This window comes from Conger conger, chromosome 1 (assembly GCF_963514075.1).
Source record: "Conger conger chromosome 1, fConCon1.1, whole genome shotgun sequence".
Classification (NCBI taxonomy): Eukaryota; Metazoa; Chordata; class Actinopteri; order Anguilliformes; family Congridae; genus Conger; species Conger conger.
In genome coordinates this window covers 69,965,090-69,982,728 of record NC_083760.1, presented here as the reverse complement: position 1 = coordinate 69,982,728, position 17,639 = coordinate 69,965,090, and the positions used below count along the sequence as shown (strand labels likewise).

The 17,639-nt window shown below is 37.9% G+C and overlaps 1 protein-coding gene across 8 annotated transcripts in view; it reads left to right on the top strand.

Moving 5' to 3' along the window:
- The first annotated feature begins 545 nt into the window (after positions 1-545).
- Positions 546-17,639, top strand: part of satb1b (SATB homeobox 1b) — a 53,887-nt gene continuing 36,793 nt past the window's right edge. For 6 of the 8 annotated variants that reach the window (XM_061248911.1, XM_061248903.1, XM_061248896.1 and 3 more), the window contains exons 1-2: positions 546-729; positions 16,812-17,050. In XM_061248911.1, coding sequence (XP_061104895.1) covers positions 16,840-17,050 — 211 coding nt within the window. In that variant the 5' untranslated portion in view covers positions 546-729; positions 16,812-16,839. Of the gene's footprint in view, positions 730-9,627; positions 9,697-13,589; positions 15,026-16,811; positions 17,051-17,639 lie in introns of those variants that run through there. The other 2 variants (XM_061248869.1, XM_061248860.1) reach the window with 2 other exon arrangements.

The window sequence follows — 17,639 nt, the reverse complement described above, 5'->3', positions numbered from 1 at the left end:
GGTTAACCATGAATTAATGTTAAGTTAAGATAAACTCCACCACAACTGAGTGCAAGCGCTGAAGAAGACACCCTGCAAATATTCAATTTGGCTTGACGATTAGCATAGCCTAGTCTTTCATTCCGAATTATATATAAAACGAAGTATGTTTACAGTTTGTCACATATTATTCATTATCGGAACTACAGTTGCTAAAAGTCAGATATTTTTGCACCCAGCAATTCGGCACATTGTAGGATGTAGACAGTAACGTGACGTTATTTTTGCAACCCCCCTTTCTTGACATGTAAACATGTGGTATGTAAATATGAAAATGGATTAGTGTTAACGTTCTCCTGGCAGTCCACTTCTCTCACCGAAGCTAGCTCCCGGGGGAACTGGAAAAAGTGGGGTTTGAGACGGGCTGCGCCACAGCTGGCAAATCATTGATTTGAGCATCAGAAACTGGGAGGGGCGCCTCGCTTACCTGACATCCTCACAGAGCCCTCCTCTCGTGCCTCTACCCGCACCACAGCTCGTGTCTCACTCACTCTCGTGCATTTCAGTCCCTCTCCTCAAGAACAGCCAAGCTGCGGCTTCGATACCGTCGCCCTCTCTGCGCACGAGTGTGTGAGCTTATACGAGGACTTTTCTCTCTGTATTGGATCTCTCAAGGTGGAACAGACCCCATACGAATTCTTCACTTTTGATGGAAAACAAGAGGTTTCACGGCGTCTGCTAACTTTGAAGGTACTGTTACATTTGCACCCTTCTTGTTCTCATTCTGGCACTCATATTTGACACCTGCACTGAGATGCTACTGTCACGAAACAAGTCAGTCCAGGTGTCCTTTCAGTATAGTGTACTTACCATTTTAACCGGACAAATTAGAATGTCACAGGATACAACAAAACGCGTCAGGCTAAGCGCTATTCGGTGACCCAAGACCAAAGTGTGTGTAGTCTATGAGACAGATGTCAACTTCAGGCAACCTCGACTTTTAAAGATTTATTTTCTAACTAGAATGTTGCGTGGTATTATTTTGTTATGTTCATTTTTACATACCCTCACACAATAAAAAGTTTTCTGCTCTTTACATGTATCCTAGATCTAAGAGATAAATCAGAGAATGGGTGTATGACGTCGATAGTAATGATATCGCATTTTAATCAAATGCTAACTTATATCTATCGTTGTACTTTGCACTAAAGGACCATGCATTTTCAATTTAAGTATCTGTGTCACACTAGGCAATTTGAACCAACAGATTCCATGGACGTGTGTAGCCTATGACGTATATAATTTCCTCCAGAAACGTACGTTTCATGCAGTAGGGGCTGTTCGGACCATTTTGAATACATGCATCCATTCAAGTGTGATCATTGTCATCTTATTCAGATACAAATCTTATCTTCAGTAGCAGTGAAGATTTAATATGCAACTACTTTCGTGCATTTTTACATAGACAATGGTAAAGTGTCTAGTTCGCTTTATTTGATTCTAGTTCGAGGTGTTTCAGGTGATACCTTAATCACCAAAAGGCTACCTGAGAACATTTAAAATGTCAGCTGTGCTGTCTTTGAAAAATATGGATAGCTTCCAGACATTTTAACATAATTATTTGTAAATATGAAATACTATTAAAGATGTCACGTTTACTTTAACAAAGGTGACATGTTATATTTCTGATACAAACATGTGGACCTTTATCCCCACGTGTATTGTAATGTTTTATCATGCTAAGAATAGTTATTTTATCATTATAATTTCTTTGTTTCACTCCGAAGTGAAATTAAAAAACCATAAAGCATCCCTTTATGAGTGTTGTACAGGTACAATGCAAGATATGGAACTACACAGTAAAGTGTACAGTGTGACATCACCTTTTTCAGAGAATACATAGTCCCTCTTGGACTCATATGTACTGCATTAGAGTTTAATTAACACTGAACATGTTACTGTGTACTGAAATGTTGGTGGGAGGGTGGCATTTCTTTAAAACAAAATATCTGTTAATAAAGTAAATAAAGTATTTACCTCTTTAGATAGTATTCAAAATGACTAGTGCATCATGGTAAACATATGGCAATTATCCTTTCCCTATCGCTTTCTTATGTATGTATGTATGTATGTATGTATGTATGTATGGATGTAAGTAAGCACATGGACTGAAGCCACAGATTTAACATGCCATTTTATGTACTGTACTGTACATACTGAGGCAATTTGCTTTCTATTAGCAGTGGCACTTATTTGGATATTAATATTATCAAAATACTATTAGTAGCATAATCAGTATTACAACAGTAATTGACCAAAAAAGCAAAACAATTATGTCAAGGAATTAAGATTGCTCAGCACATGTTACAAAAAAATATCAAACTGATATCTTTTCAAGATTCAACGTTGGACAAACTGACCCTGTTTTCTGTTAAATTCAGCTTGTGGAGCTCGGAAGTAAACTTTTCCTTACCCTGCTGTACATGCATACGATTTTAATGTAAAAAGCAATGTTATCACTGATGGAAACTTACGCTGTATTGTGACAGGAGCGCGTGGGTGTCTAGTTTGTTGTGATTTGTAGGTTCACCATCTTCTGTTTCACAAAACACGGTCTATACTGCTCGTATTTGTTTGCTATTATTACCATGATTGCCTCTGTCACAATTAACAACAGCAAGATAAAGTACCTGGGTGGGTATAAACTGCCTTGCCAATTAAACACATTCTGTGAATTAATACATATATTGGCAAGTTTTTGCCAGTCTTGTTATGGTTTGATAATTTAAAAAAACATTAACATACTGGAGAACCCTTTCCTTGGAAATGTTGAATGCCTTATAATGTGAATGATAACTTTCAGGGAAAATGCAGAATCATTACATTCAGTGTGCTTATTGGGCAGCGTGTAAGAATAGAAAATCATTCAATTTAGTTCCTCTAAGGTTTAAATTATAATTTTCTTTAATAGGAGCATTTGCTTGAGTTTTCGGGGTTTTTAACTGCAGGTCCAATAAATAGCTATTCTCCTGGCTCAGAAAACTGAATTCAATTTGAGCTATTATGTGTCATCTTCTAACTTTTATCAGCAAAATATAATCTGTTTTAGCTACCAGAACTAGAGTTCAACTTTATACATTAAAACGGCAACTGTATTAGCATCTGAAACTACAGTTTCAGAACTGTTCAGTATTGATTACAATGACATAGTTTCACATTTTATGTCCACTCTACGTGTTAACGTGTCTGATGTTTTACAATAACGTGGAGAAGATAACTTGCCACATCATATGCTGAAGGTGGAGCATGGTGGTGAGGTGACAGTTTAGCAAAGTTTAGGGAACTGGACTTGCAGCTGCATTGTTGTGGGTTTGCTTTCCAGGTGGGCACTGCCTATACCCTTGAGTAAGGTAATAACCTGAATTGGGTTGAATGTAACCTGTGTAAGTCTCTCTGTCTAAGAGAATTTGCAGAATGCATGAAATATAAATGGTAAAATGTCACCAAGGTGAAGGTGCCCACCCCAGGTGATCATCAAGAGATCTGTGGAGACTTTACCTGCTCCTCACTCAGTGTTAACTGAACCCAGGGTTCTGTGAAAGTGGAGATGTTCCTCTTAGGTCGTTGTGACGCAGAATCAAGACAAGATGTTTTTCCTGTTAGAGACAGTTACTTCTTGTAAGTGCTGGCAAAGATCAAAGACAGTATTTTTTATATTGTGAATGTTATTCTGGCTCTCTCAGTTTTGGTCGTCTTGGTTGCAGTCCCTTGGTAGTTGTGAAGGTGCTTTAGAATCTTATTTTTTAATAATATAAATGTCTTAACCCCTTTGATTGGCATGGCAAACTCATTGTCACGTTTTGATGACAGTCGTACCAAATAGTTTTCTAGTAAATGTTCATAAAGTCATTTTACTATTGCCATAGGTGATGACAGTCCAATGTCTCCTTTTAGTAACACTATACAATTTATAATCTGGGACCATGTACATTCTGTATGTTATTTTATCATATTAACATTGTTTGAACTAGTGTACAGCATTATTGCTCAGTGACCGTTTTATGGATGGCTCTATTAAGTGTAGAGATCAGTTATTTCTTTCAGAAATAAAAATGAGCATAAGATTTTATTCAAAAATATACTGGTTGAAGTGTGCTTCTCTTCCATGGACTATTTCCATGTAAAGTATTTAACGATCCACCACTGCTGACTATCCTTATCATTCTCTGTCACAACAAGGAGCGATTGGAACTAAAGACACATTTCTTTACCTAAACCCACAAACAGGGAACAATTTCACTTGAGTACGTCATTATAGGACCCCCCAAAAATTGAAAGCAAAGTGTATGGAGTCTGTGTCAATAATTACAGGAAATCAGAGAGAGTGTTTCTGAGCTGCTGGGAACACCCAGGTGATCTCTGCCTCATTCTTCCTGGTCGCACTTTTGCATTACATTCCCGCTTAATTGGCACTTAATTTGTCAGATGGCTCTCACAGGAGGCAAAGGCGAGCACACCGCGGGACTGCAGGCTCTCACTCCCCTGTTTGTTGCTTCCTTAAACACACGGATAAGCCAGGTGTACCAAGCACATTTTTATTCTTTTGTAGATTAAAAAAAATACAAAAAGGTGACAAATGACAGCACTGAAGATGTTTTTTTTTTTAATGTAACTAGAATGCAGTAGATGCAGGGAGAGAGAGAGAGAGAAAACAACATTCACATGCCTTGACCCTCTGAGACCAATTAAACTATACAGTACATCAATGATGATTTCAGTACAGGAGTAAAGCATCTCAGTGAAGTCAAATGACTGCCACGGTAGGAACAGATCCACACTTGTTGGGCTCTTGCTGTTGCGTTGGTTTTTTTTTTTCCTCCCTGGGCTTAGTCTGCGGCCGAGCGAGAGCTCCAGACACCCGCACTCACACACCAGACGCAGCCTGTCTAAACGTTCACCAGTCCTCACCTCCTGCTTTCCCGCACCTAATCCTAAACGTTGTGTGGACCTTAATGTACCATTACAACGCGAAATATATATATTTGAAACAGCGCCTGTTTTTAGCTCTTCTCCATGTTTCTGATTAATTTAATTGGGAATGAAAATCAAATCTATAGTTTTAAAACGAAGCTCATGCAGGAAACCTGACAGAGTCTATAGGGACTAAGAGACGGTCTAGGCCCTGAAATTCATTGTTCTGACTGCACAGAATTAGTTGATGTTGCCAAGTTTGCTTTTCCAAGTAAGTTAAAGAGAGCCTTATATCTCAGGCAAAACCATTACTCCCCTTTTCCCCATAATTAACACTGTAGAGAAATAACAGCTCAGCAAACAGTGAAATTATACCTGCGGTAGGAGTAGTGTAAATACCGGTTTTGCTGCCAACAAATGTATTTATTTGACTGTCGCCAGTCAATAAGAGGCCTGTCTCCCTTTTAATATGTAGCTGTGTGGGGATTCCTCCTCTCCTAAAAGAGCCCTGTTATGATTCATAATGGAGGTTAAAAAAACCTTAACAATGATTCAGAGACTTTTGATGGCAAGCTGCAACCGGTTTTAGAGACGGTATCTTTATAGGATTGTTTATGCATTCCAGGGCTCTGAGTCAAAAATGTAATGGAGCTGACAATTGCATGCACACACACACACACACACACACACACACACACATATTCATATGCCATTAATTGAAAACTTTCTGCAAGTACTTCCCTCATTATATGTCTCAAAGCATTAATTCAAACTGAAAAATATGAGTGTTTATTTGTCTGTATTTTTATAGCCTTACATCTTCTTGCCACAATTGTACCACATTTAGAAACATCAGATTTCTTTGTCTTCTACACATCCTTTCGTTGTTTACAGAACCGTTGGCAAAATTTCTTTTCAGAAAGGTAAAACGATGAAAGTGCGTCATGTTAATTTTGTCACGGTTAGTCAACACGACAGTTGTGTAACATGTGAATAGCATCTATCTCCAGCAATGCCGCATAAATGCGATTAGAAATAAATGTTCTCTTAGGCCTTTAACTTCTTGTAATTTAAATCACTCCTTTTAAGACTGCACATTTTGATTACTTCAGAAAAATGCATTGTTCTTTATTTTATGCTTGTCACGATCAGATCTGTGTAGGTTTTCCCAGATTCTTTGTTCTGGTAATGTGACAAATAAAAAAAACCAGAGATTTGGGGTAAATCACATCTAGGGCTTTACTTTGCAAAGATGAGGTTGTAATACCCACCCACATATTCAAATAAAACCATTGAAAAGGGTTTCCGCCTTTGTTGTACAAAGTGTGGCAGCGATATCCTACTTCCATCATCAATCCTTAGGTACACATGGTCGCAGACACTCACTGTACAGACGCGCGCGCGCACACACACACATGCGTGGGATGAGGCAGCTGAAATGGAGAATTGTACATCCTGTTAATGGTTCTTTAGAGTTACACGTCCTGCTGGGGTCCATCTCTCTCAGACCTTGCTTATTAAATGTTTTACATCAAATGACGATATTTAATTTATCTTTTCAATCTGGTAAAACAGGTATCATACGTATAATAGAAATGGCAAATCCAAAGACTGTTGAACAACCAATTTCATGATGGCAGAATTACTGCCGAATGCACACAAAAGTGTCTGTGTGAATGTGTGCTCTTACTGTATTGTTGAGTGCAAAGTCTTTACAAGTGCCCGTATTTTTGGATTTGAAAAGTTCAAAAGCAAAATATTTCTGCATACTATTAATCTGTTTTTACTGTAACCCTGCACATTACCTTCAAATAGAAGCATGATATAAATGTATTACAATTAATTATTATGATTAATGTGTGTATATATGTGCCTAAAAACATACATTGTGTAGATTCATAAAGATGATATAGCAACTACAGCAAAAAAAAATCAGCCATTGTAAAATAAGATATTTTCTCAAATGGTATGCGACACATACTTCGATCCAGTCTGCACAGTACGCTAAGATTCACATTGCATGTGTGCTCCAAGTCTGTCCACCGTTTGCGAGACTTGACCAGACTTTAGGTTGACCCCACACCTGGAGCGGATGCCTCTAGCCTTGGAGCACTGGACAGCTGCTTCCCCAAACGTTTACTCTCCCCCGTCCTCATTCACGTAGAGAGGTGAGTTCGTCCTCTGCTCACCTCACTGCAGCCCTGTGCCCAGAACAATATTCACAACGCTTCAGACTTCTGCCTCGCCATTCAGACAACAAAGTGAGAACAAAGACATCTTCACAAGCCCTATCAGAGACACACAGTCCTGTCTCTAACTCTATTAATTGCTGATATGTTGCAATCCACGAGGCAGAGATTAGAGCTCTAATTATTTAATCATGTGACACCGGACTGCACCAGTGACAGAAAAGTCATTTTTTATGTCTCTGCAACTTATATTTGTTTGCTGATTGTAATATGACTAATTTATAGCATAATTCAATAAAAGCAGGAGGGACAAATAAGCAATGAGATGATAAAAGCTCTTTCTCACCACTAAGCTCATGCTGACACGCACCACGCAGCACAGAGTTAGAGACACATGCATGACACCACCATAGAGAGATTTGGTTGTAAATGAACAGTTCAGCATTTTTGCTGCGGGGGAGGCTAAAAGGGGCATGATCTCTTCACTATGGTGTCATCCGCAAGGCCATGGGGTCTAAACACACAGTCCTGTTTGCGTTTTGAATCACACATCTTGTATAGAGCGAAGCTTCTTTCTGATAGCAGGAAACCGCAGGGGTACAGTTGTGTCGTGCACATCACTCTCCTACCTAGCAGAAGCTGCTGAAGCTGAGTTCCGCGCTGTGAAAACAATAATAACCGCAAAAAATAAGCAACTGCAAGGCAGCACTACATGTTTGCGCCTTTGATTTTTGGTTACAATTGTTTGGCATAGGGTAATAGGCCCTGAAAAGGGAAAATTCATTCTTTCGGGCAGGAGTAACCAGCCAGTATTGACTACCTTGTTGCATCGTGATTTTCCTTTGGCTATTTTTTGATAATAAATAAGCGTTGGTGATTCTGAAAACAATTTATTTTTTTGTTTTTATATATTTCTTTTAAAGTGGGTGAGATGTTTTTTTTACGATGATACACAGATATATAATTGCTATATGCAAACGGTTTGCAAATAATATATGTAACATATACAGTGCACAACATCAATACACTATATTAATGTGTAATTCAATTCCTGGGTTGAGTTAATCATCTTAATAAAATAGGTGACTGAGCTTAAAGCTTGAGAAGTATTACAATATGTAAAAGTCAGCAGAAAACAACTAGAGTACATTTGGACAAAAAACTCTTGCACTCTTCACTTATTCCCATAGAATCAACATACAGTATACAGGTTCTTTGCAAATGTACTATAGCACTAACACCTTAACAGGAAACAACACAGGACTGTGGCAGGTTGACCGCTAGCGCCTTCGCCAAAATGGCTTTCGGTCGAACATCTTTCCTGTTGTGACAATCTATAATTCTGTTTTTCACATAAAGCCCATTGTAAGAAAACACAAACCACGGCCTGGTCATTTCTATTCCCTGCATTTTATTTACTTGTTTGTACGTGTTGGTGTGAATCCTCCTATCCTTCTATGCGATTCAGAATATGCACGTGAAAATAAAGTATGTTGATTCACCCCCCCTCTAGTTCATAGAGTGTCAAAATAGAAATATAACCATGTGCTTAATTCCGCACCAAGACCTTTGCTTCATTCTTGTTCAGGCAGATTATTTATAGAGTATTCATTTCCAATGGTATTACGGAGAGTTAAAAGAGGGGTGGCTTTACCCCATGCTGTTTGCAAACAAGAACTGTTTAAAAGCATGGAAGGCACTCTGTAATAGCAATCCAAATAATCGTGTTAATGCACATTAAACATCGTAAGTGGCAAACACAAAAACATTACAACACCTACGTAAATTAACATGGATAACACCTGCATAATGTCACGGAATAGAAGGTGATAATTTTATAAGTTGTAATTGATTTTTTAATATATTATTAAGAAACATGATGGATACAGTACAGAATGTCAAACAGTCTAATCCAGAAGAAAGAACGTCATAAATGAAGGTAAAAAAAAAAGTATTAATTATGACTCATCATGAGATTGCATTAGTCTTATCCATGCAATGTCATATTCATTATGAAATTATGTTTGTAAATCAAATACATGGTTCCGGTGAAAATTTTACAATTAAGATTAAGGGACATTTTTGTATTACTGTTGATTGCATTTATCTAACATGTTGTAGTTTAAGTATGATATGGAAAAAAAACTGTTGCTCCGGTTTACAGATAAATAGCAGATTTAGGCCTCCATAATAATAGCACTTGAATATCATCATATATGTATTACCCATAAAGATAATAAATAATGAAATGTCCCTGGAAATGAAGACTGGGCAGTACAGGCTTATCATTGAAGGATAGTGTCATCCTCTGTAAAGATGCAGGAAGCATATAATATATTAAAGATATAGATCTGCAAGGCTTTCTGTACAGTGTTTGGATGGTCAGAAGTAAGAGTTGTGATTTTCTTTTACTGTGCTTATCTTTATTTTGTTACATAACAACAGAATTGAGCTTGTCTTCAATAAAAAAATATATTTATTTCTTCAGATGGACACAGTCATAGCGAGGCCCTACTCGTGATCCGTTATGGATTCACAGATCATCCAAATTGATATTGTGAGTATATACTGTATATGTGAGTCATACAGTGTTATATGTTAACTGAAAAAAAACATGGCTGCAGACTACTGTCCCAAATGACATGACTGCTTGCATCTTTTCTACAGTAGATTAAGATCACTGAACTGTATTACAGCTGGAATTGACCCGCTCTGGAAATTTTCATCTGGAGGTTGGTCATATTGGGGCTTTCTACTGTATGTGTCAGCAGACAGTAGGTTTGGGGAGACGTAATTACTTACTGATTTAAAAACAAAAAAGAGAAACATAACTTTCCCTTAACACATATTACTGTAGGTTAGATAAAATCATGTGACCGGAATCCATTCAACGTAGAGGAAAGATATGCTTCCTGAGGTGCTTTCTCTGCACAGACAACATGCACTCACCTCCCATTGTTTTGTTTTTATTATGTCATCTTCTTGGTATCATATGAAATAAATTTGCGCTGTGTACTTTCTCCATTGCTAGAGAGAATGGAAACATGTATTCACTCGCCACTGTGCAGATGTCACATTCATTTTCATCAACTTGAAAGCATTTATATATTTTTCATATAACAGCTATGCTACACTGAGGTAAAATCAACAGCAGAAACTCAGTCCATTTTTGAAGGAGTGAACATTTCCATTAAAATTATGGCTGACTGAAATTCTGTGATAAATATGGATAGTTTTCAATCACATGTATTGTTTTTATTTTGCTTTTATTTGTATTATTGTATGTGTTTGTGTCATGTTACTTTGTAGAAGAACAACTGGGTGTATATTTACATTTACATTCATTGCTGAAATATTTATTTCAGTTAATTGAAGCTGGAGAATCTTACCAGCAAGGCTACTAACTTTATCATTAAAAACTGCATTGAACCGCACTTCCAATTTGATAGGCAGCGAACATTAATAATTTTGTAAGTACAATAATTGTCAAAGTTTATTACAGCGTTAATGATGCCCAGCCAGCTTTCATTTTGTCCTGCCCAAGAACTGGGGTGAACTGAATTCTGTAAAACCCTTTCTGCAATGCCTGAGGACGCATTCAGAACATAACTTGAGGTTGTGATAGATTTCCAGTAAAATTCCGTCCATTCACATTCATGATTTTGCCTTACGATCTACATGGTCAGGGATTGGAAAAGCAAACAAAGCAAAATGGATATTTATACATTTATTAAAGAATTAACAGATATGTTGGTATTCCGTTAACTGTTGGTGGCTGTCTAAATGGTAATTCTGAATAATACCCATGAACAAAAGATAAATAAATATTGCAGGTTACACAAAACTTAAATCTCAGTCAATTGCAAGAGTGATCAAGATTACCTAATGGGGGTCAGTTTTTGTTTTTAGACAATCCGACAGAAGGAGTAAGGTAATAGTCTTTCATATAACTACTGTACACCTGTACATGTTTACAACTTTTGGGGTGATTATTACTGATTGGCAGCATGTAGTGGTTCTGAGCCAAATCTCCTTCTTCACTCCAGTTAGGCAGTTGAAGCAGCCAACCCTCAGTCCCTTGAGATTGTGTTTGATTCATATGTATCAAATTGCCAATTGTTAATCAAATTTCTGAGATCGGTACACCAATTTTGAGGAATCTTTTATGGAGGAGAGGTCAACATGGTAGACCACTTGGTAGACCTTGGAGTGAGGACAATAAATAATCTATCAATGTTCAAAAATGTACTAAATTTTCAGAAAAGACTGTCAGCAGGAACATAAAAAAGGCTTCTGGAAACAACAGTGAATCTGTTTACTCCAATATTTTCATTCTGCTGGTGAGCAAGAATTCTGCTATATGTTTATTGCGAACGCTTGCTTTACCATATTCACTAAGATGGTGTGATGTTTATTTGAAGTAATTTGTAACATAGAACGAATTAATGATGATATGCTGAAATGTGTACGGGTCAAATGAGACATATGGACCAAATATCTCTCTATCCATTTTGAACGTTTTTTGTATTTTTTTTATTAACTTCGCCAAACCTCACTTCTAGATTCAGTGCGCTGCTACCGTTAATTTTCTGTTGGGATAGGTGGCAGCAGTGAGTAGTGTGTTCCTATGTTGTCTGTTGTGTGTCTTACAGGAAAATAATATCATCTATTTTATCTGTTAACAGTATGTGCTGTACTTCTTCCATAGATTGATTGATTGTATGCAGTCATTCACACTACTGTATGTGTGGATGTTTCACTATAGCCTGTGAATTTCGAATGTACAATCAGTGCAAAATGCAGACACACACATGTATGTGCACACATGGGCACATGTGTGGATGCATGCATACACACACACAGACACACACACACACACACATACATAAACTATAGAGTAGTACTATAATTTGATTTGTAACCCAGCCATATCTCAGTATTCACATATTATACAGTATGGCAATTGGGATGCAAGGTGGGTCAATCTGCTTGACCGGCAATAAGTAGAATAATCCAGGTTACATATCTACAAACACATTTTCTTCACTGTCCTCAGATTTGAAGGATACAAAGTTTGAGGCACAAGACCACTCCTCGGCATTTATGAGATACTATACCACACCACTCTTGACAAGTTGGAATGTTTGACCACTTGTCCACCAATAATTACACAATTGGAGCACACAATAACAGCTTTACTCATTGCAAGACAGTCATGGTTGGAGGGCCCACCAATGACCTGAGCAACAGTTCTGTTTTGGGTCATTACCTAATATATGTAGAATCCCCAGTCTAACTCCTGTTTGTTTCCCTTTCAATGGTAGGACAGAAATGCTTCATGTATATGGATACTGCTTTTCCGTAATGACAAGTTATTTAATTATTCCGAAAATCCATGAAAGAATATGCTGTCATTTCCTTTGCCATACAAAAAATAGCCTTCTTGTTATTTGTGTTTTTTTGGATGGGATTCTATTGCCAACTATCATAGTTGATACAGATTGCCATTCTGTGCAACAATTATTACGTTATATAAAACAGTTAATGCTTAAATAATGTATCATACTTTTTGGCTGTAATTAATGAAGCAACAGGGTTACTACCTTCATTTTCAGGAGCTATAGGTTACAGCCTGAGTATGCTGTTTCATCTTGTGTTGTTAGCATCCTCTTTTCGTGTATTAAATCAATGATATTATTCATAAAATGTGAATATTTCTCTAATTCTGTGGCCTTTTAATAGGATATATTACATATATAGAATATTTAAGTGTTGTATATGTACAGTAGGCTACGTGTATTTAGTTTATTACAGATCACTGGCATAAAGTGTTATAACTTAGGTTCAAAAAAAAGGTTTTAGGCTGCCCTGAAAGCAGATCTTCTATTGTCGCTATTGATTACTTGGGTTTTCAAACACGCCCCCTTGAAACACACACACACACGCACACACACGCACATTCACGAGGTTATGCCATGTCATTTCAGTTGTGGTCAGCCTCCGTCAGTCCTGAAATTCGATCTGTTCAGTGCGGTTAATAAGCCCGGGGTTTGGTTGTGCAATACACGCCGTGTCACCTGCGATTTCCGTGCCTCGCCTGTGTGCGCAGCATGTGTTGTCATTAATTCCTATATTAAGGCTATTCTATCAGGCTAAAAATTCATTCGCTCTCGGTTCTTTGCCCGCCTTAGTGCCATATGGTGCCTGCTTTGTACAGAACAGCGTCTATGATTCCGGACATTTTAGCAACGTTTTTCCTTGCTGCATGAAAACATTTTTTTTTTCGAGAAGAATACACACACTTAGTGCATAGTGTTAGAATTGTAGCCTAAAGTTATGCGAAATGACGGATTGGGATTATACGGCGAGGCATCCAATGACTCTCTACAATCAAACTACACTTTTGTTAAAGGGAAACTTTAAGGAAAAACCGCTGCATTTTGTTTTCTTGGGACGCATTTTATTACAAAAATAATAACCGGTGTCCATTGCCTCATGCATAAGCTATAGTTCATGTTATAACAATCAGCTCGATGCCGAATACGCGTCTGACGTAGAACAATACAGCCCAATTTTTCTATGGACCAACTGTATTGTATTTTTCGTGATTCTATTGTCAAAGCGCAAGCGATATCTATAGATCTATTTCGTGATTCAGATGTCCTTCTCTGCATTGTATTTTCTCATTCGCATAATGCAAGTCTGTAGTGTGTGTGCGCGTATGTTATTCAGTAATAAATGCAGAACCGCCTCACTCTAATCAAGCTGATTAAAAATTCCTGCGCGCACAGCCGGAAATCGCACCATCCTCTCCGTTTTCTTTCCACTTTCTACTTTATTTTCGGGTCTTCTTTACGCCAGGACTTCAGCCGTCACGGGAGCCTGTCTCCGGCGATTCGAAATGCGCTTTAAAATCCGTTGGTTTGGGTGTTATTTTCTATAGAAATGAGGAGAAAGAGGAGAGGCACAGACAGCGCCAGCGAGGGGAGTGATGAGTCAATACAACTAATAATTTAATGGGGACACAGAGAGGGAAAGAGAGAAAGAAAGAGGAGCTCCGTCCGGGTACGAATAAAACGAACAGAACACATCATAGAGCAGGGAGCTGTCATGCATTTATAGCACGCCTAATCCGTCTTCAAGACTGGAAACTAAAACGCACTTTTTTTACCTGTTTATATCTGGTAATCATAGCATCGTCTTCACGTGAGAAGGCAAATCATTTTCGCTTCATTTTTCTCCTGGACAGTAGTGGCTAAACTAACGCACCACTGGAGATGTTTATAGCTAGCTACATAGCCACAGAAAATATAGGATGGTTATTGCTTGAAAGCAAATGATAGATATCAGCAATTGTTTACTTCTATTTCCGCTGTTGTTTCCTTGATTTTCATGGTGGATTTATCAGCAGTGTGAACTGTACATAACTCGTCGCACTTGTAACCGATTTCTAGCTACCCTATCTGTTTAGCGACAGTATTTGGCTACTTTTCTTAGCATTATTTCAGGTGTATGTAGCTCTGGCTAGTTTGAATATGGCGAACATTTAATGATAGCAAGCAGTAACGTCAATTAGTGTTTTCAGCTCTATATTAGCTACACATTTCGGTCGCCTCTGAATTAAGCGCTTACACATGCTATCGATTATCGGAACAGTTCCCATTTGTTCTTACTTTTATGTTATCGCTTTACTATTTTGGGAAATCGTCTTTTCGCCCTTCAGTGAAAGAACAAATATTCGTTCGGAAGGCTGTTGATATCTGTTGTCATACAGACCTAGAAAGCATCTATCGGCGAAGTTCTCCTTCATCTTAAAGAACTTGAAGAAGGCGTTATTCAACCAGACGACTTTATATGGTTTCGAGTTTTGAAGTGCTGAGTTTCAGGTTGGTTTCGTTCATTTGACTTAGTTCAGCAAAATTGTTTATGTTTCTGGATAGTACTCTTGCCTGTCTTTTTAAAAGGTCATCTCAAAATCCTGACCTGGATCGCCAGATCCGGAGTCTGGATTGAGTTGGTGTTGTAGGCTATTTCAAAATTACAGTACCGGTATTTTTATATTTAAAAATCTGCATTTGTTTTAATTGTGCATGCCTTTCTGCACGAATATATGCACTTTTGTATTGCATGTCTTTACTTAGCTTAAGTAACCTACCTACTGTATAGCTAAGACTGAAATGTGTGATCTCTGAATTCCATTGGTGCTCGTAAGGTCAGTGATGCAGTTTGGAACAGATGGGAGCATATTTAATTGATTCATTTCCTCACTTTTAAAATATAATAGTTTACTGCAGGGCCCAGAGAAAAGGTGCACATAAACTGCACAAACCATGCTTGATCACTGCAGAAACCAAAGGATGCAATTGCAGTTATTGAAATATGCTGTATATCTTATTGGAAACTCTTCTTAAAACAAAAGCTTGCACATATCATCCTGGTAAGGATTAGTGCATTAATTATTCGGTATAGTACAGTATGTACAAACATAAACAAGCAAAAAAAAGCTTTAGGTGGATACAAATTGTGTGTTTTGTGTACACTAAATAAAATGTAATATTATGGTTACATGGTTTCCACAGTGATTCAGTATTGTGTGTGTGTGTGTGTGTGTGTGTGTGTGTGTGTGTGTTTGTGTGTGTGTGTCTTTGTACATAGCTAAACACCTGTATCCCTGTTACATCCCTGGTATATGGGCTGATCTCATATACCCATTCAGCATTCATTTTTAGTTACAGTGGTAGACTGGGATATAGTTATGTTGTAGCCTACTTAGTACTTTGGAAAGTACTATACAAAGGTAGCCATTTAGCACTGTCTTCAATGTCTACTGAACAACAGCCACTATTTTACAACCTCTGTGACTATACCATGTTTAGATATGTGGTAAGGTATACATTTAGGTGATAGGCTGTAGTCCTTGCTTTCTTTTTTGCTGGAATGAGAAATGCTTTTGTCATTTTAATGTATATACTGTGTCATGCAGTAAGGAATAGGAATAGAATATTTCTGAAAATTAATACATTTTGCATAAAAATTGGCTTGTTTCTTACCACATGGGAATCAGTAGTGGGACAAGCATGCATAATGCATAGTCTTTAAAAAAAAAACGGAAATCGCAGTGGTGGAATGAAACAGCGCAATCACCAGATAGAAGTAAGATCAAGCAGTCCGATTTTATGTCAAACATGACTCGTTTAACAGCTATTTTTACTTTATCTTTCTTACATAAATATACACTTTTTACTTTTGAGTATGCAAATAATAATTTGGATACAAAAGAAAATATGCAAATAGATATTTTTGTTTATCAATATATAGCATAATAAAAATAATTTGTTTTGCTTATTTTTCTCTTGTATAAGTATAGTGAATCCTGGCACATGCATATGTACTGTTTGTATTGTGTGTGCCTACTTCGGTAAAGCTTTGCATACTCGTTTACCAATTGTGTTCTTGTGACCATGAGCACTACGAATGACTATGAAATGTCGGCTTTGTTGTATGGCAGTGCTTTTATTTTCCACAGTATTTATATACTCACTACTATATTTCAGTACACTGTTTTAATAATTGTAAAAAGTTAACGTTTTTCTTAAAAAAAAAAGAAGAGTGCTGTGCGCTCAGGTTGTGGTGTTTAAGTGCGTCTTCTTTGTTTGGTGTTTTGATACACAGGTGACTGTGAGCTGTGGAGCTGAGGGCGATGGAGCATCTCAGCGAGTCGTGCCTGGGGAAGGAGAACTGTGAGTTGCCCAACAGCATTGGAGAGCCCAAGGGGCCCCCCGCCAAGCTCGCGCGGCTCGAGCAGAATGGGAGCCCCCTAGGAAGGGCCCGTCTGGGAAGCACAGGGGCCAAGTTGTCTGGGGTGACCCTCAAACCTTCAGGACACCTCTTGAAGACCTGCCACAAGAAAGGTGATGATAATAACAGGCTACTCCGTTTCCTTTCCTTGTTGTGTAGGGATGTCTAGCTCCAGATTTCAACTAGTCTTCGCGCCAGAGGTTAAAGCATAGGTTTTTGGTTGGAGGTGTCCAAAACGAATCATGTATTTTTAAGCGTAGTTGTCTTTTCAAGATTCATGCACTATATCATGTGTTTTTATTGTCGATGAAGTAAAACAAAATCCTGTGTTCAGTTTGTTTATTCTCAGGAGCAAGGGAAGCATTTATTTGGTTCCGTATAATGTTGGTGGCAGGGTTGGCATCAAGACAAAATAATTTGTGTGTGTGTGCGTGTGTCTGTGTGCGTGCATGCGTGTGTGTGTGTGTGCATATTTAGAGAGCTGTTTGGAGAATTGTCTCTGCATATTACTGCAGCACCGTTTCTTGGTGCCAGCTGTTTATTGGAGAAACTTGTGGTCCCTGAAAGAGCTCTTCACATTTTAGAGGTGTCATTTTTTATGTAATGAGGTAACTGGGCTTTTTATTTTTTTCAACATAACAAGGATAATATGATTGCCAACAATTTCAGAAAGCAATATTACTGTTCCTTGATTTAGGTTCT